This window comes from Epargyreus clarus, unplaced genomic scaffold (assembly GCF_041222505.1).
Source record: "Epargyreus clarus isolate Ecla_fem2 unplaced genomic scaffold, WU_Ecla_fem_2.2 ptg000024l, whole genome shotgun sequence".
NCBI classification, from domain to species: Eukaryota; Metazoa; Arthropoda; class Insecta; order Lepidoptera; family Hesperiidae; genus Epargyreus; species Epargyreus clarus.
The window spans coordinates 10917152-10939920 of NW_027332231.1; the positions used below are offsets into that span (position 1 = coordinate 10917152).

At 38.5% G+C, this 22769-nt stretch overlaps 2 protein-coding genes across 4 annotated transcripts in view; one reads left to right on the forward strand and one right to left on the reverse strand.

Annotated features, from left to right (window-relative positions):
- Positions 1 to 3141: 3141 nt before the first annotated feature.
- casp (Fas associated factor casp) lies at positions 3142 to 18532 on the reverse strand. Of its 2 annotated transcripts, none has more exons than XM_073086727.1 (16): positions 18377 to 18532; positions 17909 to 17977; positions 16112 to 16238; positions 15407 to 15532; positions 13926 to 14097; positions 13054 to 13198; positions 12374 to 12499; positions 11605 to 11725; positions 10445 to 10590; positions 9546 to 9700; positions 8874 to 9010; positions 8364 to 8526; positions 6288 to 6384; positions 5609 to 5749; positions 4807 to 4884; positions 3142 to 4049 (listed from the first exon to the last, which is right to left on the reverse strand). In XM_073086727.1, the coding sequence occupies exons 1-16, from the start codon at positions 18413 to 18415 to the stop codon at positions 3969 to 3971; spliced, it is 1923 nt and encodes a 640-aa protein (XP_072942828.1). In that variant the 5' UTR covers positions 18416 to 18532; the 3' UTR covers positions 3142 to 3968. The 2 variants fall into 2 exon arrangements, with proteins under 2 accessions (XP_072942828.1, XP_072942827.1); XM_073086726.1 differs by having other exon boundaries at positions 12365 to 12499.
- A 534-nt stretch (positions 18533 to 19066) lies between these two features.
- Positions 19067 to 22769, forward strand: part of Tsp (Thrombospondin) — a 41754-nt gene continuing 38051 nt past the window's right edge. The window contains exons 1-2 of one of the 2 annotated variants that reach the window (XM_073086965.1): positions 19067 to 19177; positions 20312 to 20397. In XM_073086965.1, the coding sequence (XP_072943066.1) occupies positions 20316 to 20397 (82 nt within the window). In that variant the 5' untranslated portion in view covers positions 19067 to 19177; positions 20312 to 20315. Of the gene's footprint in view, positions 19178 to 20282; positions 20398 to 22769 lie in introns of both variants that reach the window. The other variant, XM_073086966.1, reaches the window with a different exon arrangement.

Consider the following 22769-nt stretch of genomic DNA (forward strand, 5'->3'; position numbering starts at 1 on the left):
CTTAACTTTGTTGTTTTAGGAGCAACTCCACGACGACGGACGACTTGTCTTTTCGTTACTCGTTATGTATTGTATAATTATGCACACTCGTACAAAAAATGTACGCGATCACAAAAAAGAAGTTGGAAAAAAATAGTGTTTGTCCACAAAATCACGAATAAGATAGTGGGGATACAATTATGAATAGTGTGATATAGTGTTTATGCACAATAATGAGTGTCACTATGAAATCTTACTTCACATAATTTTCACATGTGTATGATTTAAAAGGTAGTGGAAAAATATTAATGACAAATTGTTTTCAAGTTAGTGTGTAGTGAATTAAAATTATTATAGCATCTAGCAATTACATTGACCTATTGACCTGTTTATTTTTAGTAAACCATAGAAAAATACACTCCTATTAGATAGTAATAGATATATCATTTTAGTGACTTTTTTATTTATTTTACCGTACTTGTAAGCCAAGCAAAAATGAATTAATAAATTTTAGAAATTCTAGTAAAAGCCACGTACTACATGTAGGTATAAATTATTTTCTAAAAAAAATAAAAAAGTATTTACTAAACATTTAATTATTATTTACTATTAGATAAATAATAGAGGTAATAAAATAACATTATCATATTCCGTCGCTTTAATAAATCGGTTACATAACTCAGTTGCACTGTTACAATCTCTTGTGGTTGGTAAATTACAAAGTTCAACTCTGTTACATTTCCGTACAATATTAATTTAAGTTACATATTCAACCAATTTACATTTACAGACACGACACGCAATTTGTAATGTAAAACTTTAGACACGTGTCTCTTAAGCAGTGCCTATAAATGTAAATTAGAAACTAAATATTGAAGCTGCCTCTTTTAGTTGTTTTTGGATCATTTTTAATATTTTATATGCGCATTATACAGCTACATATTCTAATACTTTTAATTTGTAATACAAGTCTGTTGTGCGGTAATTAACTACATATAATCATAATATAATTATATATTTTAACATTTCCAGGGTTCGCAAACGGACTATTAAAATGCATTTTCTTAACAATATTGTCAGCCGGTACTCTATTGGTGCATTGTAATATATCAATATGCGCTATGGCTTCATCAAACTATAAATGCAATATCATCTATATTTATATAACTATATTTCTTACGCGGCAATATTGCTCAATATTGCACGAGGTAGACGGCGATATTATTGCAGCAAGAAATTGACACAAAAATAGACCATTTACGTGCCCTTTTATATGAAAAGTAAACTATTAAATATGTATGTACATATTTGATTTTCTACTCGATTAATTTTAATAATATTTGCAATAAGTCTGTGTATACTCTCCAAGATCAATCCCGTAGTTTTTGAATAAAATCTGAACAAACACAGGCAAATATTAAAACGAAACCATTTTGGGTTTAAACAATAAAGTGCTTTATACAAAACCAATAACATTTTTTTCCTATTATTTCAAATTTCAACTAATAAGCATTTAAAAAGAGGCAGCCTTACAAGTAATGACATAGACCACAAGACGAACCATCCCACCACACTAATTATCGTTGGTATTTATTTAATTAAGCTATTGCCATTTATACAAATATAAACGAATAGTTATCATTTAACGCTGCAATAAAATAGATATTACAAAAATCCATTGCCCTCCAATCGGAGATCGGCAAATAAAATCCTATTAACATACCGTAGGACCACGATGACCGCTTCACGGGCTTCATCATCGCATTTTATCTATGTTTTTTTTAATTTTAAATTGAGTTCGTAAGTTTCGGCACTTGTGATTGTTATTGTACGCTGTGTATTTATTTTGTTATTAGGTAGTATCTTGCGTTTAGTTCTAGACGATATTTAAGTAACATTTTCTCTCACTTTGTTGCAAAAAAGTTTAATTTAAGTAAAAAATATAAGAGAAAAAGTGAGACGACAGAAAAGGGAGATACTTATTTTTTTAATATTTAATATTAAACCTTGTATTGAGTTATAGAATATTGTGATAATTATTCCAAGGTTCGTAAATTATGTGTCAGTATAAATTCAATCTTAAATCAGTGACAAATAGAATTATGTTCCGTGAAAAAAAAAATCCGAAATTGAAACGATTTGGTGTTAACTAAATTTGTCTCTATTAAATTTGTATCTATACTTTTAAGGGCATACTTATATTAATTTTTATTATTGTATGTGTTGCCACTATGTTTTAGAAAATTTCCCCCTTTTTCTCTAAAACTGTGCGGTATATTATTTACTTTTTATTTAGTCTTTTGTCATAAAATAAATTGAAAACAGGGTATATTTAGTTTGCTATAAATTAATTATATTAAGTTGTGTATAACGTATTATGCAAGTCACTAACAATAATATTGACTAATATTTTTCCACCTCCGTCCGGCCCGCGGCACGTGTTCATTTACATCTACAGACATAGAGCGTTTCAGACACGTGTAGTAGCAGACAAAAAGTATTCTTCTGTACAAAGTGCATTGACGTATTTGCGTCTACTGTTATATATACGTAGACACGTGCCTGTCAATATATTTTATAGAAAAATATCATTTTGTCACGATCCATGTTAGCCAGATTCAATCTGTAGATTTAAACGGGGCCTTAGGGGGAGAAAATTGATAAATGGAAGATCTTTTTTCAGAGTTTTGTTATGAGCTAAGACTCGAGACTACGTTAACATTCCTAGATTTTGTTTGCAACTTTCAAATATTTCGTAAAAACAGAACTCCCAAATAAGTTATTTTCCATTCGTAACAATTAACCGAGCTATAATAATTTTCCCGAAAATTCGAGATTACTGAATTCAATTTTACTAATCTTCCCCAAAACAACCCCTAAATAGACTATAGTGCGATCAAATCATGCGATGGCACATCACGATTGTCAAATCCAGAAAGATGCTTAACTATAATATTTTTAATGAAAAAAACAATTATTTTTATCCCAAAAATATTTATACAGTGCATATTTTAGCATATTATTCTAGGGGTAGTACACATGCCAAAGTAAGGTTGTATTATTTTCCTACCTTCCAAGTATAACCATTTTACTAGCTTGATATCTCCCATTTTAAAGATAAATGTACGAAACATAATACAGTACGAATACAGACAAGTATAATTTGTTTTATTAATTTATTTGCCGTTCTAGATACAAAGCCGGATACTAGCATGCTCGTGTGACAAGACACGGTAAAACAAAACTTATAGGCTATTGGAGGAATAAAGGCTCGTACACGCCGACCAGACCATAGACCCTAGAAATTCTGATAGAAAATGTTCGTTAAGGTATTATTAGAAGTAAAACATTTTTATATGTTAGCAGATTTGAATTTAAAAAGTAGTGAAATTTAAAATGTAATAGACAAGGGAAATCTAATATGCTATTCTTTATAAACCGGTTAGTTGTTGAACTTGTTGGATTACTTTTAAAAAATATTAAATTAAGTTGAAAACACTGGCCGGAAAGATTCATTTATGAAATACATACATAGAGGTCAAAAAAGTTATTCTCGTCTATGGCGGTCATAGACGGTTGATATTAGAACATTTACATTAAATGTAGTTTGATACTAAACAATCGAAAAATTACTCTTGTCTATGGAGATCACATACAGTTTTGATATTATAACCTTTTGAATAACTTTTAAGACCAAACATTAAACCAAGTTGGCCACACGAGCAAAAATAGTTACACACGACATTAAACTTGTCTATGGCAATCATAGACGTTTTTTATATTCTAACATTTTGAATAACTTTTATGACCAAACATTAATTCACGATGGCAACATCCACAAAATTAGACTACATTAACATTAAAAAAAAAAAAAACAAATCTCCCTAGTCTATGGTCCGACCGTCGCTCCCGAGCCGTCTATGTTTAGTTCAGGAATGACTTGCCACGTCGCCAGTTGAGCCGCGCGGTCCGGTAACACGGTGCGGTGCTCACCGCTCCTCCAGAACGATCGTCTCCATCGGGTACAGCTTCAGCGCTTTCAGCGTGCTGTTCTGAGATTCCGTTGTCAGCTGTCAACGATACGATTATACCTTAAATTATTATTTTCCTAAATTGAATGGAAGGAATTTAAAGGTGGCAGAACATTCTGTGGTTCGACTCCAGCGGCATCACCGCCACATCTATTTCTGCCTTATGAAAAGAGCGTTAGGCGCTGCTATGATTTGGTTTGAAGCGTGTAATAAGGAAGACCTAATTTTATGAGGCATTCCAGTTGGTTGCAGTTCCTTTGAAAGTGGTAGAACCCTTTGTGGTTCGACTCCGGCGGCACCACCGCCATGTCTATTTCTACCCAATAACAGCAGTGTTAGGAGCTGCTGTGTTCCGGTTTGAAGGGTGTGGTAAGGGAGACAGACTTTTCCGAGGCGTTCCAGCTTAGTCCTCAGGGGTAGCGGCGCATCTGTGACCGACCTCAGGTAGGAATATGTTATCTTATCTGGGGTTGATTACAGATGTTCATGGGCGGCAGTAGCAACTTTCCATCAGGTGGACTGCATGTTCGTCTGTTATAAAAAAAAAGTTTAGTCCTCAAGGGTAGCGGCGCATTTATATTAGACTCCCGGTAGGAATCTAATCGTATTTGGAGTTTATTACGAGTGCCCATGGTCGGCAGTAGTCACTTAAACATCAGGTGGACTGCTTGCTTATGTGCTATAAAAATATGTAGTATTTTGTTTAAATGTATAAAATGGTAGTCGTAATTTTCGAATTAATCGATGTCCCTGCGCTAGTGTAAGTATTTAGTATTAAAAATTAAAATATACTTACGTCTCTTCTAGGCCAGCCAGAAATAACCTTATAATTTTCTTTAGGATATCCTTTCGACGCAAGGAAATCTAATAATGCCTGAAATAAAATATTTATATTTATAATATAGGGAATATGATACATCAAATAAATTAATTTATAGTAATATTACATATCGGTATTTTTTATACTAAAACGATGTGGTTGTAAAATAAAGTGTATTTATAGGAAATGTTATTTCATTCTTATAAATAAATAAATAAGTGTAAAGTATAGTCTGCTCCAAACTTTCAGTCTGTTCAGAAGTTGTTGCGCGCAAGTCAGTCAGAGAGCCAATGGGGTCGACCACAAATACAAGCATATACTCCGTAGCAGCACTAACGCAGCTATATGCATGTGGGCGAGAGCGGACAGCGGAGGGTGCCGTGCTGTCTTCATTCCGCTGATATCTACAATTTGCACTTGCGATGGGACTCATTTCTATATTCAGAGCGGACTAGCAATATAATTATAATTTGGCGCGGAATATAACTTTGAAATCAAGTACAAAAAACGTATATGAAACGGAAGACCGTCTTTTGAATCTTTTAAAACTGAACATTTTTATTATGTGTTCTACTTTTGGGTACAGTATTATTATTATTACGTACATTAATGTGTATGTACGTACATAAGTACGCACGTGTGTACATTTGTGTATTACTCGAATGTTGAATGAGAATGTATGTTTAGTGTGTGCGCGTTTGTGCGTGTATGTGCGTGCGTATGTGTGCGTGTTTGCGTATGCATGCGCGGGCGTATGTGTCGGTGCGTGCGAGCGTACCTGCAGCGTGTCGTGCGCGTGGAAGCGTCGCTCGAGCGAGGCGTGGTGCGGCGGCGGCAGGCGCACGCGCACGCGCGCCACGTCCGCCTCCTCCGCGCAAGGCTCCGCCGGCACGCGCAGCGCCGCGCCCGCGCGCAACGCCTGACAACAACATAACGGTAGAGTTATACATCTTTATAACTAAAGCAGTAAATAAATAAACAACTTTATACATCTTTAGTTATTAAAGCAGTAAATAAATAAACGATTTTCGCACCTTACGTATGTCTAAAGGTACGTATTTCTTAACTATACGTATAGTTGAAATATTCTGAATAAAACCCAAGAAGATATCGTTTTGACAGAGAAAATATATTTTTTTAAATATAATTGATCAATTGTGTATAATAAATTACAATATTCTACAGATTGTATATTGTTTAAAGAAAAATAAATATCACTAAAAATGGGCAGGAATAAATTGGTGCAATTATACACATTGCCGTTATATAAAAGAGGATTGAATGTAATCAACATTTAGTTAAATTTTACATCAAGAAAGTTGTTCAATTTCCTTTTTAAAAGAAGCTTCTAATTTTTCACCGAAAACTTTTCCAAATTCCATTTTCACTTCTCTAATATTAATGTAACTTTTTTACTATTATATCCTTATCATTATTTTAAAACTACAATACCATACCTCTTGTTTCGCCTCCTCCAGTAACCTTTCTGACTCTGCCCTCTCCAATTCCTGATTTCTTTCTAATTCTTGTTGCTTCTTTATTTCTTCTTTCGCTCTGTAAAGTTATCATAATATTGATAAACAACAATGGTTATTATTAATACTAATCTCTCTTCAATATAGAAACATATCAGATTTCGAATATAACTGAAGTACTTGTGTGCCTTATAAATGCAATCCAAAATGATAGCATTTCTATAAACCATCCAATAAATTGTGGTGAAAACTGAGCTATTTAAATAAATACTTGTAGACATAAGTAGGCTCTTAACCAACCCATCCTTTAGCACCAGCAACCTATGTTACACCGTAATGTTACATTTGCGTTAAATCAGTGCGCTATTAATTTCAAAAACTCCCCAAGTCACGTGACGTCACGGTGTACCCGTGGCATTGTGCTCGCGCTCTAGCTGCATGCCGCGAACTGCTCCAGATCGTCCAGCCTACGTGGTTCACGTGACGTCGCGCTCGCGCTCCAGCCGCGCGTGCCCAGTGACGTCACACGCACCTGTCCGCCTCGAGGCTGCGCTGGTAGGCCTCGTCCTGCTCGCGCTTGACGCGCTGGCGGGCGTCGCGCTCGCGCTCCAGCCGCGCGTGCCCAGTGACGTCACACGCACCTGTCCGCCTCGAGGCTGCGCTGGTAGGCCTCGTCCTGCTCGCGCTTGACGCGCTGGCGGGCGTCGCGCTCGCGCTCCAGCCGCGCGTGCCCAGTGACGTCACACGCACCTGTCCGCCTCGAGGCTGCGCTGGTAGGCCTCGTCCTGCTCGCGCTTGACGCGCTGGCGGGCGTCGCGCTCGCGCTCCAGCCGCGCGTGCCCAGTGACGTCACACGCACCTGTCCGCCTCGAGGCTGCGCTGGTAGGCCTCGTCCTGCTCGCGCTTGACGCGCTGGCGGGCGTCGCGCTCGCGCTCCAGCCGCGCGTGCCCAGTGACGTCACACGCACCTGTCCGCCTCGAGGCTGCGCTGGTAGGCCTCGTCCTGCTCGCGCTTGACGCGCTGGCGGGCGTCGCGCTCGCGCTCCAGCCGCGCGTGCCCAGTGACGTCACACGCACCTGTCCGCCTCGAGGCTGCGCTGGTAGGCCTCGTCCTGCTCGCGCTTGACGCGCTGGCGGGCGTCGCGCTCGCGCTCCAGCCGCGCGTGCCCAGTGACGTCACACGCACCTGTCCGCCTCGAGGCTGCGCTGGTAGGCCTCGTCCTGCTCGCGCTTGACGCGCTGGCGGGCGTCGCGCTCGCGCTCCAGCCGCGCGTGCCCAGTGACGTCACACGCACCTGTCCGCCTCGAGGCTGCGCTGGTAGGCCTCGTCCTGCTCGCGCTTGACGCGCTGGCGGGCGTCGCGCTCGCGCTCCAGCCGCGCGTGCCCAGTGACGTCACACGCACCTGTCCGCCTCGAGGCTGCGCTGGTAGGCCTCGTCCTGCTCGCGCTTGACGCGCTGGCGGGCGTCGCGCTCGCGCTCCAGCCGCGCGTGCCCAGTGACGTCACACGCACCTGTCCGCCTCGAGGCTGCGCTGGTAGGCCTCGTCCTGCTCGCGCTTGACGCGCTGGCGGGCGTCGCGCTCGCGCTCCAGCCGCGCGTGCCCAGTGACGTCACACGCACCTGTCCGCCTCGAGGCTGCGCTGGTAGGCCTCGTCCTGCTCGCGCTTGACGCGCTGGCGGGCGTCGCGCTCGCGCTCCAGCCGCGCGTGCCCAGTGACGTCACACGCACCTGTCCGCCTCGAGGCTGCGCTGGTAGGCCTCGTCCTGCTCGCGCTTGACGCGCTGGCGGGCGTCGCGCTCGCGCTCCAGCCGCGCGTGCCCAGTGACGTCACACGCACCTGTCCGCCTCGAGGCTGCGCTGGTAGGCCTCGTCCTGCTCGCGCTTGACGCGCTGGCGGGCGTCGCGCTCGCGCTCCAGCCGCGCGTGCCCAGTGACGTCACACGCACCTGTCCGCCTCGAGGCTGCGCTGGTAGGCCTCGTCCTGCTCGCGCTTGACGCGCTGGCGGGCGTCGCGCTCGCGCTCCAGCCGCGCGTGCCCAGTGACGTCACACGCACCTGTCCGCCTCGAGGCTGCGCTGGTAGGCCTCGTCCTGCTCGCGCTTGACGCGCTGGCGGGCGTCGCGCTCGCGCTCCATCCGCGCGTCCTCGTCGCGTCGCGCCGCAAACCGCTCCAGCGCCTCCACCAGCCCGCCGACCAGCTCCGATACGCCCACGTTGCCTGGATGTAAATCAATCCGACTTAGAAAAATCATTAGATGGACCATCATGCCAAAACATTGAAAGTAATTGGATTCTAAAATCATATGATAATTACGGCTATGGTATCTATAGCTACGAAATTATTAGAGCCGAACGTTCACAAATAGAAATTATAAGGCTGATGGAAAAAATATCAACATCCCCATTCTGCCATTTATTATTATTTATGCCTATAAAAGCAATTTAGGGCTGTTTTGTATCGACTTAAGGAATGTGATAAGAAAAGATTAACAAGACATTAAAACTAAATTCTCAAAAAGTAACATTCCTGATGCAATTCTGATAGTAATACAATTTTGTACTGACCGTTAATAACCGAGAAAATCTCCGTGTTGGATCTGACCCGCATGATGATGACGATGGCCGGCAACCGGTCCACCGGGATGCTGCGGATCGTCATGCTCGCCATGGCGCCCAGCGCGTTGGCGACTGCGTTTAATAACCTGAAATGTCGGACAGTTTCTCATTTTATTTGTAATTGTAAATAGAAAAGAAAATTATTGTGTTAATAATAAAGAAGTGAATAGAAAAAAACCCATACAATGGCAGGGGGTTTGTAATATTGCAAAGTGAGTGTCGCATCGTCAGCTAGGTTATATAACTTGGGTAAGTTTAACAGTAAAACAATTAGGTACACCAGTATTTTTGGGCTCAAAGCTTGGAGATATTCTGCCAATTTTTTTATATTTTTGCGCTTTAAGAGAATTACAAATTAATACGTATTTTCATTATTTAGTACTAAAGTTAAACATTCAAAAATAATACTAAGCTTAATATTAATCTGAAGTTAGAGTAGTATTAATAAATCTTAAACCCAACCCAAACACTCTTTTTAATCGAATCGCCAGCGACATCACTACAATATGCCTGATAATAAAATCTTGGAAGATCTTAAATCCATTAATTAAGTCACATTAGCCAGTACTGTCAATTTCTCACTGTGAGCAAATGTTTGGCGATGGACGTTATAGTACATACATGTTGTTGTTGTGGGGGTGCGTGAGGTCCCAGCCGTAGAGCAGGAAGTTGGCGGCGAGCGTCTGCAGCACGGTGTCGCAGCCCAGCAGCTGCGCGCAGAACACGTTCGACAGCACCGACTGCTCGTGGTGCAGGTACACGCCGAGCAACTTGCGCTGGAAGACACTTGTGGGTTAGACCTGGGTTTATATAACAGTTGGCTATCTTTCTATTGGCAGTAATACTGCTGGACGGCGAAATAGGATCTGTCAGTCTTCGGTTGACAAAGCTTTGTCGTGGCGAACGCAGCATCCTTTTGTGTTTTTGATTTTGAATAAATGGTTTATAGGACGATTTTTAGGTATGGCAGTTTTTTTGTATTGCATTACTTTTTCAATGTTTGAAGACCAAAATGGTTACCATGTTTCTTTGTTACTGTTTAAATGTTTAGTTCATTTCACGTCTGCGAGTGTATAATCTTAAGATCTCTTCAATGAGTATAAGTCTAAGGAGATAAATTGTTACGCCAAAAAGTAATACTATGAACTCACACTTATGCCTAACACGTGCCATCGAGCATTTGGTCCGCGCGCGCATCCGTCGGAGGCTACGATCGAACTGCTAGTGACACTAGCCGACCGCCTCTCAAGTTCTCTATGTTACGTGATGATGTCGCAAGAAACGCGAGAAAAGCACGAGAAAGGAGAATGTGGAGCCCATACGAATCGTGTTTATTCCGCGTTCTCGCGAGAATGTGGAGCGGGCTTTATGAACGGGTAGTGGCAATATAAAATGACATCACGAGTATCACGACATTTGTAACATCACGATGTTTTCTATGAACTGTCATTGTACTTTTACCGATTGTTGGTACACGTTTTTGGTGCAACATAATATATAAATAAATAAGCAACCAGTACCTCTTTAGCAGGTTTGAGACAGGACTCCTTGATGGCGTCCTGCAGCGTGCCCTCGAAGAAGCTCGGCGTGTTGGGCCCGTAGCGCGCGCGGAACCGCTGCGAGAACTCGATGCAGCCCAGCGCCTCGTCCTCTATGTTTTCTGACACTGGTGAGAGAAAATGTTCATTAATTATTATTATTTTATTAGTATTGTCATTTTTTATTATTATTTTATATGTAGATAATTTTAATTATATACTCGTAATTGTGATAGTGAAGTGTAAAGGAAAACATCGTGAGAAAACCTGCATACTTAAGATTTAAAAAATTCTCAACGCTTTGTGATGTCTAACATACGCACTTGGCCAACGCGCTGGACTATGGTCTAATCTTTCTCAGAATCCGTGCCCAGCAGTACGATAGTAGTGGGTTAATGACGGACTCAGATAGCAATACGCGCGTTAATAATAATCTATCTGGACTATGGTCTAATCTTTCTCAGAATCCGTGCCCAGCAGTACGATAGTAGTGGGTTAATGACGGACTCAGATAGCAATACGCGCGTTAATAATAATCTATCTGGACTATGGTCTAATCTTTCTCAGAATCCGTGCCCAGCAGTACGATAGTAGTGGGTTAATGACGGACTCAGATAGCAATACGCGCGTTAATAATAATCTATCTGGACTATGGTCTAATCTTTCTCAGAATCCGTGCCCAGCAGTACGATAGTAGTGGGTTAATGACGGACTCAGATAGCAATACGCGCGTTAATAATAATCTATCTGGACTATGGTCTAATCTTTCTCAGAATCCGTGCCCAGCAGTACGATAGTAGTGGGTTAATGACGGACTCAGATAGCAATACGCGCGTTAATAATAATCTAAAACAATTTTTAATAATAATCTAAAACAGTTAAACAACCAAGTGCAGTTCGAAATTTGACAAATAAGGTTAGTAAAAATTGGCAAAATACTTAGTAATCTATTTAAATGTATTTACCTAAATATTATATGTAGTTTATTGTATTTTAATACCTAATTAAATTTTATTTCAATAATGTTAATTTTTATGTTTTGTTTTATTCTTTCTTTTATTAATTAGTCTGAATGCTCTATAATTAAATACATAAATGCATGTACCATGTAAATACATAAAGACAATGGATTGGTAACTTACTTAGTGGCTGAAGTCTGTCTGTCTGAAGATCCACAAACATATCATCCTCCGTGTTGAATGAATCGCCGTCTTCCACTTCCTCCACCGAACTGTTATCGCTCTCCGAACTTTCCACTATTATCTGTATACATTAAAACAGCTTTTACAAAGGTTTTGTTACAAATGTAAGTTAAAATATATTTGCGCGCAAAGACAGGAAAAAAGTATAGGTAAAAGAGGTCACTAATAAGACTTTTAGGATAATACTCAATAGAAGAAGTTTTCGATGAATTTCATTCTAAAGTGCGTTTGTATGTTTTGTTACACTATAAAACCTTAACGATTTATAACACACAACAAATTTACATGAAATTTTGTACACACTTTGTCAGGGGTTCAGAAAAGGCACAGGGTATCGTCCGCGCCAAACTTCTAACTTCTAGTCCGCTCTGAAGTTGTTGCGCGCAGGTGTAGTTAGTGAGCTATTGCGGTCTAACACAACTACAAGCATATACTCCGTAGAAACACTAATGCAGCTATGTACTTGCCGGGGGGGTGGGGGGGGGGGGGACCCGTGCTGTCTTCGTCCGCCAATATCTACAATTAGCTGTTGCGACGCGACTCATTTCTATATTCAGGGCGGACTAGAAGTTTGGCGCGGGGTGAACTTTTATACCCAAAAATACGTACCATACCCGTGGGATAGATAAAGCTAAAAGCATATAACTTCAAAACAATAGAAAATATACATTACTAGTGTTCACTCCGATTGGACATTTACATTACGAACCCTCTTATATTCCTTCCTCTTGTTGGGCACACGCTTGATAGTGAGGTCGTGCATAGGCAGGTCCAGTCCCACCATCGCGAGCGCCGTGTCGTCTAGACCAGTCACCGTGGGCCAACCGGTCCACATCTGAGAGTATAGATAAATAACTTGTAAATAAATAATTTCGTAGTTTGATAACTGCGCGTCCATCATGACATCAATGTGTGTGTTATTGTTTTGTGTATCATTGTTATGATCTACTGAAGTGAGTAATAAAGAATATTATATCTATTTGTGGTTTTTCAAACCAGTGTGGTAAAATGGAGATACATAAAGTTGTTCTTAGTCCTCAGGGGCCGTAATGTACCTATAATTGACCTCGGGTAGGACGTTTGTCTTGTATGAAATTGGTTACAGACATCTACTACTTACCTCCTTTTCTACATAATAATTATAATAACTATAAAATAATGATTTTCCACCCCATCCTTCTAACAATTGTGGATCTAATGAACACACAAAGAAAAGCACATCTCAACATTAACACACGCATCATTAAGCAATGAGTAATTTTTTTTAATGAATTGTCTTTGGTTTTTGATTTTAATACTTAAATAAATGCATGCTTCAATTATTAACAAAAATCAATAATTCACTCATAAATCAGTCATTCTTACTGCCAGTTAGAGCAGATAACCCACCTGATGCCTGACAGGTATGTCGGTGAGCGAGTAGAGATCGTTTTTGACTTCCTGCACTGTCTTAGTGCCGGGGTACTTGAGCGTGTACTCCCGTTCGTCGTGCTTCACCCGCAACGTGTAGGTTGTTGTTAACCGGTCTGCTACCCTGGTACACAAATACAGGGTTAGTATACAGAAACAGAATATTACACAAGAATAATGGTGTCCTCCTACAACTCGAAAAGAGTGACGATTTGGATCATACTATTGAAACTTTGTAAATATCTTGTACATACTCCAATTTGGGCCTAGCCACTCTCTAAGGGTAATCTTATTTAGTGGGATGTATCTCTTTGTAATAACTTGAGAAATTATGCATACTCCGATGTACGTGGCTGACCATTGCTGCTTCAGTCTATCTTATGTATAATGTAGATAGTTCATGTTTTAATCAACATTGTTTCTGCAGTGAAATACCAGTCATAGTATTCTTCGAAGCACTCTAAGCATTTTTAAGAAGATCTGAAGAGTATTATATACTCATATAAAATTATTGTGTGAATCTGCCTGGGCAATGTGTAAATGGCTACTGCACTCACTCATTGTCCGCATAGTTGCTGGTGACACACTAGCATGCAGCAATACAGTCTATTGAACATGTTGCTTGATACCACCATAGTAATATATCACAAGTGTGCTCTGTATTCACTCACTGTCTCTACAACCATACTTAGGCTTAGGGGAAGTTATCACAGGTGTGCGTCATTCTCACTCGTCGTCAGAGCCTGTCGGAGGCCTTGCTCAAGGTCATCCGGGCTATGCATACTCACTCGTCGTTCGTACAGAGCCTGTCGGAGACCTAGTTCATTATCACCCAGGCAATGCATACTCACTCGTCGTCCGTACAGAGCCTGTCGGAGGCCTTGAGCCTTAGCACGCAGTTGCGCACGAGGCCGAGCGCGGCGAGCGGCGCGGCGGGCGCGGCGCGGCTGCCGCCCAGCCCCGACAGCTGCTGCCGGCACGCCGGCACGCCGCACACCATCTCTATCCGCTTCTTCAGATCACCTGCGAACATACATTACTCACTCCTAACGAGAAAATCAAAAGTTTTGACGATTGAAATTAGCACAGTCATCTTTTTTTTTTATAATATAGGAGTAGCAGACGAGCATGTAGTCCACCTGATGGTAAGTTGCTACTGCCGCCCATGGACATCTGTAATCAACACCGATGGCCACAGATGCGCCGCTACCCCTGAGGACTAAGCTGGAACGTCTCGGAAAAGTATGTCTCCCTTACCGCACCCTTTAAAACGGAACACATCAGCGCTTAACACTTGTTATTAGGCAGACATTGGTGTGGCGGTGGTGCCGCCGGGGTCAAACCACAAAGGATTGTACCACTTTAAATCTCATCTATTTTTGGGTTTGAAAAATATTTAAAAACTGTAATTTTTAGATCATTTACAAATGAAACGGTATTTCTCCGCACTTTTTTTTTCGATTTCGTGTCTTTTCACCACTTAACTACGCATGTCGGGATTGTTCCGCGTAAATTACACCATGACAGCCATTAAACGGCTGACACATTTGTCAGCCTTATAAGCTATTTAATGGCTTCCTTCAATTACAAGGCGATGAGATATCTAAACTTATCTATGCCTGCAATATACATAATTATTAATTGATGTTAAATAAGTATGCTGTCATTAAGCAGTGATAGCACAGTGGTTGGCAATCGGCCTCTCGATCGAAGGATCCGAGGTTCTAATCCAAGACGCGCTGAAGAAAAATATCGTGAAGAAACCTACATACCTACATACAAAAACATCTCAAAGATATGTGAAGTCTAACAATATGCACTTGGCCAGCGTGGAGGTCTATGGCCTAATCCTTTAAAAAATATTTTTTTAGACAAAATAGACATATGAAGTTCACTTATTGCGTGATACGGAGGCCTACGACGTAACTAAACCCTTTACATTTTGAGGGGAAACTGCAGTGAAACAGTAATAAGTTGAGAACAAATGTTTATGTGTTATGTGAGACCACGTCTCGGCAAAAGGAGTACAGGACACCCTCCGACCAGGTGGACTGATGACCTGAAGCGGACGGCAGGTAACCGCTGGATCCTAGATTGCTCAAGACCGGTCGGAGTGGCGTAGATCAGGGGAAGCCTATGTCCAGCAGTGGACTATTAAAGGCTGATGGATGGATGGATGTTAATATATAAACCCCAGTGGTCACTACCACACACACCAACCACATATAAAACAAAGGTTGCCATGCCACACATGAGTTTCAACTTCTGAGGGCTAAGGTAAGCTGTTACTAATATTTTAAAAGTTTCAAACAATATTACTTTCGGTACTTACTGACTGTAGCTGAACCAGACATTTTGATTTCGTGCATTTTATTATTATAATGAACTTGCAGCTCTACCAAATCGAGAGAATTATTTCTAGGAGAGGAGGTTGAAGCTTGATTACTGTCTTCCCGATCTGTAAAAATAAAATTAAATAATATATCATTTACTTATGTAATGATTTTACATTTCAAAATACTTCTCATATTTTTAGCAGTGATTTTCAACTGCGCTATAAAGTTAAGCAATGTTGGTTGTGGTTAGGATTTGGATGGGTGACCATTTTGTGCACACTTCATCTTCAAGGATGTGTTGCAGTATGTCAACTAAACTGCAGAGCTAACCCAGCAGAGGGATATTAAAGTATTGCTGTTGGAGTCGGAGTCTGGAGTCCATATTGTAGGTTCTTACATTACCACTAAACAACATAGTCTGTTGAAACATTTTGTGTCAAATCTTTATCTTGTAACTGATACTGAGAAGCATTTAACATTGTTTCCTTTGATGAAGTAAAGGTTTCTTTCATATTCTATTAACCTCGGCCTATCTATCAACACAGAATCAGCTTGAGCCCGTTTATAAGTCAACAAAAATAAACAAAATCAATGTGGGATGGATGCTGGTATTGCAAATGTCTATAAGTCAAAATGACTTTCCTCAGGTAGCCAGTCCTAATAAAATACTGTATAATCAACAAGTGTAACTTATGACTCACCAGGTGGGTGTGTTTTTGGAGTTATCACAGATATATCATCGTCTATCATCTCAACATCATGCGTTTCATTGTTCTGTGGAGTAGAGCTGCTGTTTCCGTCCTGGGGGATCACTCGGTTGATGGCAGACTGGAATGTTAGAAAGACATTTCTATAGGAATACTCTGAATCATATTAAAGACATAGATTAGTAAAGATTGCTCACTCCTGACAAGAAAACGTAACCAGTTTTGAGAATTGAAATAGTTGCATAAAAAAGTTTCGCCACGTCTCTATGCTAAAATGTCCCTAAAATATTTAAACATGCTTATTTATTTATTATGTAAATTACGCAATATTAGTTATTTATTCGTAATTTTTTTCTAAAAATGTTTTTTATTTGTCAAGAATTCAAAAAAATAACTGACAAATCAGCCTTTTGTGGCTTCATTTAATTCCAAGGCTGCAAAGTATCTTTACTGATCTATGATTAAAGATAATAAACATATATTAAAAATTATATTGGACACTTTTTAATGAAAAGTTTGAAAGGTGTTTGAAGTAGTATGGTTCAACCACCGCCACACCTTTTTCATTTACCATCAGATGGATTGCATGCCTGTATCCTTCAATGTTATAAAAAAAGGTACTGATGATGTCATTGTTTGCAGTGTCACATCCATAAAGGTTTCTATATATAGGAGGTCAGCTTTACAGTTTAAATATGCCATCATTATTATGTATTTGTATTTTTTAAGCAAACAAAGAAGTGGCATAGAATGTACAAATACTGCTTCATATTACTACAGCCTACTTGGTATTAGGGAAGCGCTATTAATTATGATAAGACAAGCTTGCTATCCACTTCATGGTAAGTGGTCATTGTAAACCCATAGACACTGTAACCACCTTTATATAAAAAAAAATTCAACATTGTTCAAATAAAAAAATAATAATAATAATAATTATATTAAATTATAATATATTTGGAAAATTATATTTAGTAGTACTTAGTATTGTATAAGGGAAGTGCGGGACCCTCTACTACAGGTACTAACGTACTCAAAAGAGGATACCCAACAATATTGTAAAACAATGTACTACTTTTGATGCAATAAATCATGTTATTTATTTTTTTATTATATAGAATAGGATCTTCTTGAAGCTGATCATGTATGCATTGCCACTTCTGATGACTAAGAATGTTACTTCATTTTGTAAAATGTCTGGTTAACCATTTCCACTAAAATAAGTGTGTTGCACTAGACATAGATAAATAATGACCAGATCTGCTAACCACTCTGATTAATATTTTAATCAAGTGATATATGTGGTACCTATTCACCAGACTCACAAGTTGTAATAATTATTGTATTTAGGCAACAACAAAACAATATAATTTAAATTATATAATAATTAAAATAGAATATACTCATTGTAGTTGGTAGTACCTTTATACTTTGTATATTATACCCATTTACAATATATAAATATATATAATTACAGTACTTTGTATAAAGGTTTCATACAATGACTCATCATAATACAATTTGTTGTAAAGCAATATATGTATTTGATGAATACATTAAATCCATATGCATTTTGTATTTATACAAATTGTAAAAATAATTATTTAGTTATTACCTCCATGAATCAGGATACTAGCATTGCTAACAAGAATTCATTATGAATTTAAATTTAAATTCCACATAAGAATAGGAAGCAAAAACAATTATATATTTTGTAGACAAAGACATTAGAGGGCATTATTCCAAGATATCTCAAATTAAAAAAAAACACAATTCTAAATTTGAACTTACAAGTAAGTCCCAGTTTGTTTCTTCCAAGTGGTATATTGCTTCTGCTACATCCTCTATATTTGTGATGCTCTGGAAAAAACACAAAACACTTCTTATACATAAAGAATAGGCGCATTGAAGTTATTATAAGGGCTTCCACTGTGTTCGGTAGGAAATGTAGTATTTACCTTGAAATACTCCTACTTGGAGGTATATACGAAAGCAGGAACTACGAAACAATAATGTACTTTAATATGTATTTGCATCGACCTATTGATTTATTTGTCATGTCAGGTCGATGCTAACATAACTGTAGGGATATTAAATTCAAAACGAAGTTCACTTGATGAACATATGATAGACGTAATACAAAGAGATAAAGAGGAATGAACAGTCACTGTTTTTGTTCACTACATAACCTGCATGATTCGATACCATTTATTGTTTAGTCATGGTCACTTTAATTCTATAACAAGATAACTTATTTACCTGAAAATTTGCGAGTACTTCCTCTCTGTTTTCAGCCATCCTGATATTATTGGGCTCCAAAATACTGTTCTAGTAAAATATGACATTTACGATTGCAGACAAATCACACTCAAACATTGACCATTGACTATAGACAAAACTCAACTCACAAAACGACTGCTTGCCATAGTACCAAACATGAGTTTTTGTTTTTAAAAGTTGCTAGATAAAAAAATATTACATACCTAACGATTTTTTTATATGTTGAATCGATTATTTTATGTGGCCATTTTTTTAATTTTATATTGTTTTTTTGATGATTTTTCGAATAGTATAAGCGTATATTAAAAGAGTATAAAAAATTGCCAAAAATTCAAATTAATACTCAATTCAAAGAAAATTATCAAAGGGTGTGTCGTAAGATAGGGTGGATTACAGAATTCTATTTATTTTAATTAAAAATCTCTTGATATTTTACTTGTTTGTTTTGAATATATTAGGCAAGACAATTAGTTATAAAGGTTACATTTTTTAATTTGAAATTATGAACCAATGCAATGGTAGTATTAGTATTCAAAGTGGATATATTAGTAGTTTTATATATGAATAAATAATTTCAATATTTTCGGTATATTCAAATTGCTTCATTTTTATGATTCAAATCGATGTGAATAAAACTGTGATCATGGAACAGGAATGGATTTTAAAATCAGTCGTGTAGGCGCGTAAGCACATTGCGCACGCGCACGCGTCTATCCGAATTTCGAACGATATTTACATTTGCGCGGGAAGTTAGTGATAGTAAAAAATAAAATAAAAACGGTAATATGTTCCAACTGATATAAAACATTTAAAATCTGAAGTTATCCAATTTATATACTATTTTCTGCTGTGTTGTGCCAATAATTTTGTGTCTTTTATAAATATTCTATTGTGTGTTTTAAATAGTTAATAATAATAATTATTATAATCATTTTTAACGAATATTTAATATTAATATTCTGGTAGAAAAATAATTTGTTTCTCTCAATCTTGATCCAGAAGAAACTCCGGAGGTTGTTCCGATATAAATGGGAGAGTAGGGAATGGCAACTTTATTATTTTCGGCTCTTGATTTTGACTGTGATATGCAATATAATACAATATATAGCAAATTTGTATGTGCTTTAAAGGGGTGTAGGAAAGCAGCCATACAGCTAAAGAAATAAGCAGCGGTAGCTCATGCCCTTGATACAGAGCAAGATTATCTTTCAACGCTTATTTTAGACACAGACTTCTTGTTATAGGACAATCTTTTTTCTCGCATAGTTAGCTCTGTTTGGTCATCTTTGTCGCCTGGCCAGGCTAGAGCTGGCTTTAAAATAAGCTGGTATATTTCATGTGCCAGTATATTTGTTTATTTATACATCAATATGAATGAAAGTTATAATAGTGAACTGTATTAAGCTTACAATTTTAACAAAATTATTGCTTTCAAATAAGAGCTATGTTTTACAGCCGTTTGATAATATTTAGGAGATAAGTTCCTTTGGGTGTAGAAAACATGAATATTTTATATTATGAATATGATATTAAAATTTACACGGGAACGAGATAACAGATAGATTATTTGTATTATAACTATTAGCTCAATATGAAATTGTAGAATGCTTTGTAGATTAAAAAACTGAACATGTAACATGAATCAATAATAATATTTAGGTATACGAGAAAACCATAAAAATACAAATCTTTATTATATGGTCTACGATTTTATTGCTAAAGTGTGTGTCTTAATTGAAAAGGTAGAAAACACGCCCCATTCGACACCACTCGTATGACATATTGCGTATTTTTTACATTCTAAGGAACTGCAAATCCGGTTGCATCGTGCTAAAAATAACCCCTAGTTTTGTAAGGTTTTCTACTCGAGTTTCGTGTTTAATAGGTACTTGAAGGTAACCCTGGTTTGTACAGGACTATGGCTTCCGGGGCCATGTCCGCCCGCGCGTTGCTGCTGCTCCTGGCTGCAGTGGCTTCGCACTCTCTCACTTTTGATGATGGTAAGTTATTTAAGAAAATTCCTTATAAGCTGTTCTTTTATGGTTTGTTTAAAAATCTGGTAAGTTATTTTCTTATGGGAAGTTAAGTAAGGTCTCCGAGGTGTAGTAGTTATTTCACTGTCACGCAGTTTCGGGTTCGAATTCTCGGGTGACAAACAAGATTTGATCTCAGTCTGGTCTTACTTGTCCTTTGCGAGTTCAAGGCAAAGCATCCACAGAACCTTAGTATGGTTATTATAAAAAGTTTAATAAATTAACTTAATTTACATTTAATTTTGGACAGTTTGTCTCACAGACTAAGTAGCTAGATAGACTTGTAATAGGTATCGCTATTTCACTTTTTTTATGTAGATAAAATCTAGTCGAGGCAGAAAACCTTTGTCGGAAGTACCTACGCAAGTTTTTTGCAAAACAATTCTAACTTAAGACTGCAGTTTCGAAACAAGCTTATGTTTAAAATGGGAAACTATTTTTGTAATCATTAGTCGCGTCGGGGTTCGGAGAAGGGGGAAATGTACGAAATTCGAATATAGAACTGAGAAGCGAAGATGATTAACGACACGGAAGTAGAGGAATGTTTCGTCGCGGATTTGTCTATGGTCTTTTTAAATACTTCCTTATAACAAGTCACATGTTTTAAAAAATGAGAAATTAATTGTGTTCTTAATTTTAATAAAGCTCGTGACAGTGCGGTAAAAGTCCCACATAACCCCGTGTCGCTCCTACGGCACCGGGTACCTTTTGAAGGTTTCCCCCTCGAGAAGAAAAAAAAAAAAAAAAAGGTACTTAACTACATCTATCTACATTCGACGTAACGGACCTCATGTATTCTGTTACAGTTTTGTAATTTTGCAATGTTTTAATTAATATTGCAGTATAATTGACTAGACTAATTTATATACCATTACTTATCCATAAGTATAGACCGCGCCAATTTGCTAGTCCGCACTGAAGTTGTTGCGAGCATGTGTAGTCATACAATGTGCTATGGCGACGCGAATCATATCTATATTCAGAGTGGACTAGTAGTTTTACGCGGACTAAAGGTACCTATTACATACATCCATTTTAATTTTATTTGTAATGTCATTAATTGTTTATCAGACTCCATCTTATTTATTTACAACCTCGTCTGAGTTGTAAATGAATTTTATAAATGATTAAACTGATTTTAAACGCTTGTTTTCAAGTGTCAGTGGGTCACGGAACATGTCGGTTCCATATCGGGACTTCATGGCTTGCGCAAGCGCATGTGGTTACGAATTACGATTTCGATGTAATCAAACGTTTGTCATGTTTGTGAATCATGTTTTTTTTACTTAGGTTAATATGGTCGGTATCGTCTTTGACCTATTATTGGTAAACTGCGAGGCACGGGTCTTCTTTCAGAGTGAGAAGATTTAGGTTATGGTCCAAAGCGTATTTGACAGACGTAAAAACCTCTCAGAGGATTTCTTTAAAGAACTGCAGGCTAGCAGGAAGCTGTTAATTTTCTTCTTCACCTCCACATTTGCTTTATAATAGTAGTGTTAAGCGTTGTTGCTATTGCTGTATGCTGGTTATAGGGTGTATGGTGATGATGAGATATTTATACAAGGTATTTGAAGGCGAGAAATTAATAAATCTCACTGAAGGTGATCGGCCTTCGACAGATGCAATACTGCCCAAAATACTAATAACGAATTATTCTTAATCGTTAAAAAAAAGCAGTGATAGCCTAGTGGTTAAGAAACTCGGCCTCTCGATCGAGGGGTCCGAGGTTCAAACCCAGGCAGGCACCTCTGATTTTTCAAAGTTATGTGCGTATTAGAAATTAATTATCACTTGCTAAACGGTGAAGGAAAACATCGTGAGGAAACCTCCATACCTGCGAGATTTATAAAAAAAATCCCAAAGGTATATGAAGTCTACCAATACGCACTTGCCCAGCGCGGTGGACTATGGCCTAATCCTTCTCATTGTGAGAGGAGATCCGTGCCCAGCAGTGGGACAGTAATGGGTTGATGGTTGATGATTCTTAATCGTTGTCTACTAAAGTTCGAAAGACCTTGCGTAAGATATTTACAATTAGAACAAACATTGATTTGCAAGATTGATAATTATTCACTTACTTAATATTGTAATTACTAATTGGCGTATATTAATCCTTACATCTTACTGCTCTTCAGTTAAGAAGGAAACTTTACATCGACAGTTTATAGGACAAATATGGGTCACATATGGCTATTATTACTAAATGCGAGTCTATGATAGTGATTTATTTTAATGAGAGTCTGTGATTACCCATCTGAGATATTCATTACGCAATCTCTTTGGTAGGCTTAATTACAGGCTGATCATTGTTTTAACACATGTTAGGATTATTTTTCATA

Bases quoted from the DNA above. Each gene is read 5' to 3' on its own strand.
- casp (XM_073086726.1), bottom strand. From the start codon at position 18,415: ATGGCTGAAAACAGAGAGGAAGTACTCGCAAATTTTCAG. The intron at 11,726-12,364 runs GTAAATGTCCAA...TAATGTATACAG, and splicing joins AATATAAGAGGGTTCGTAAT to ATAATAGTGGAAAGTTCGGA. The intron at 5,750-6,287 runs GTATGGTATTGT...TGTTGTTGTCAG, and splicing joins TGGAGGAGGCGAAACAAGAG to GCGTTGCGCGCGGGCGCGGC.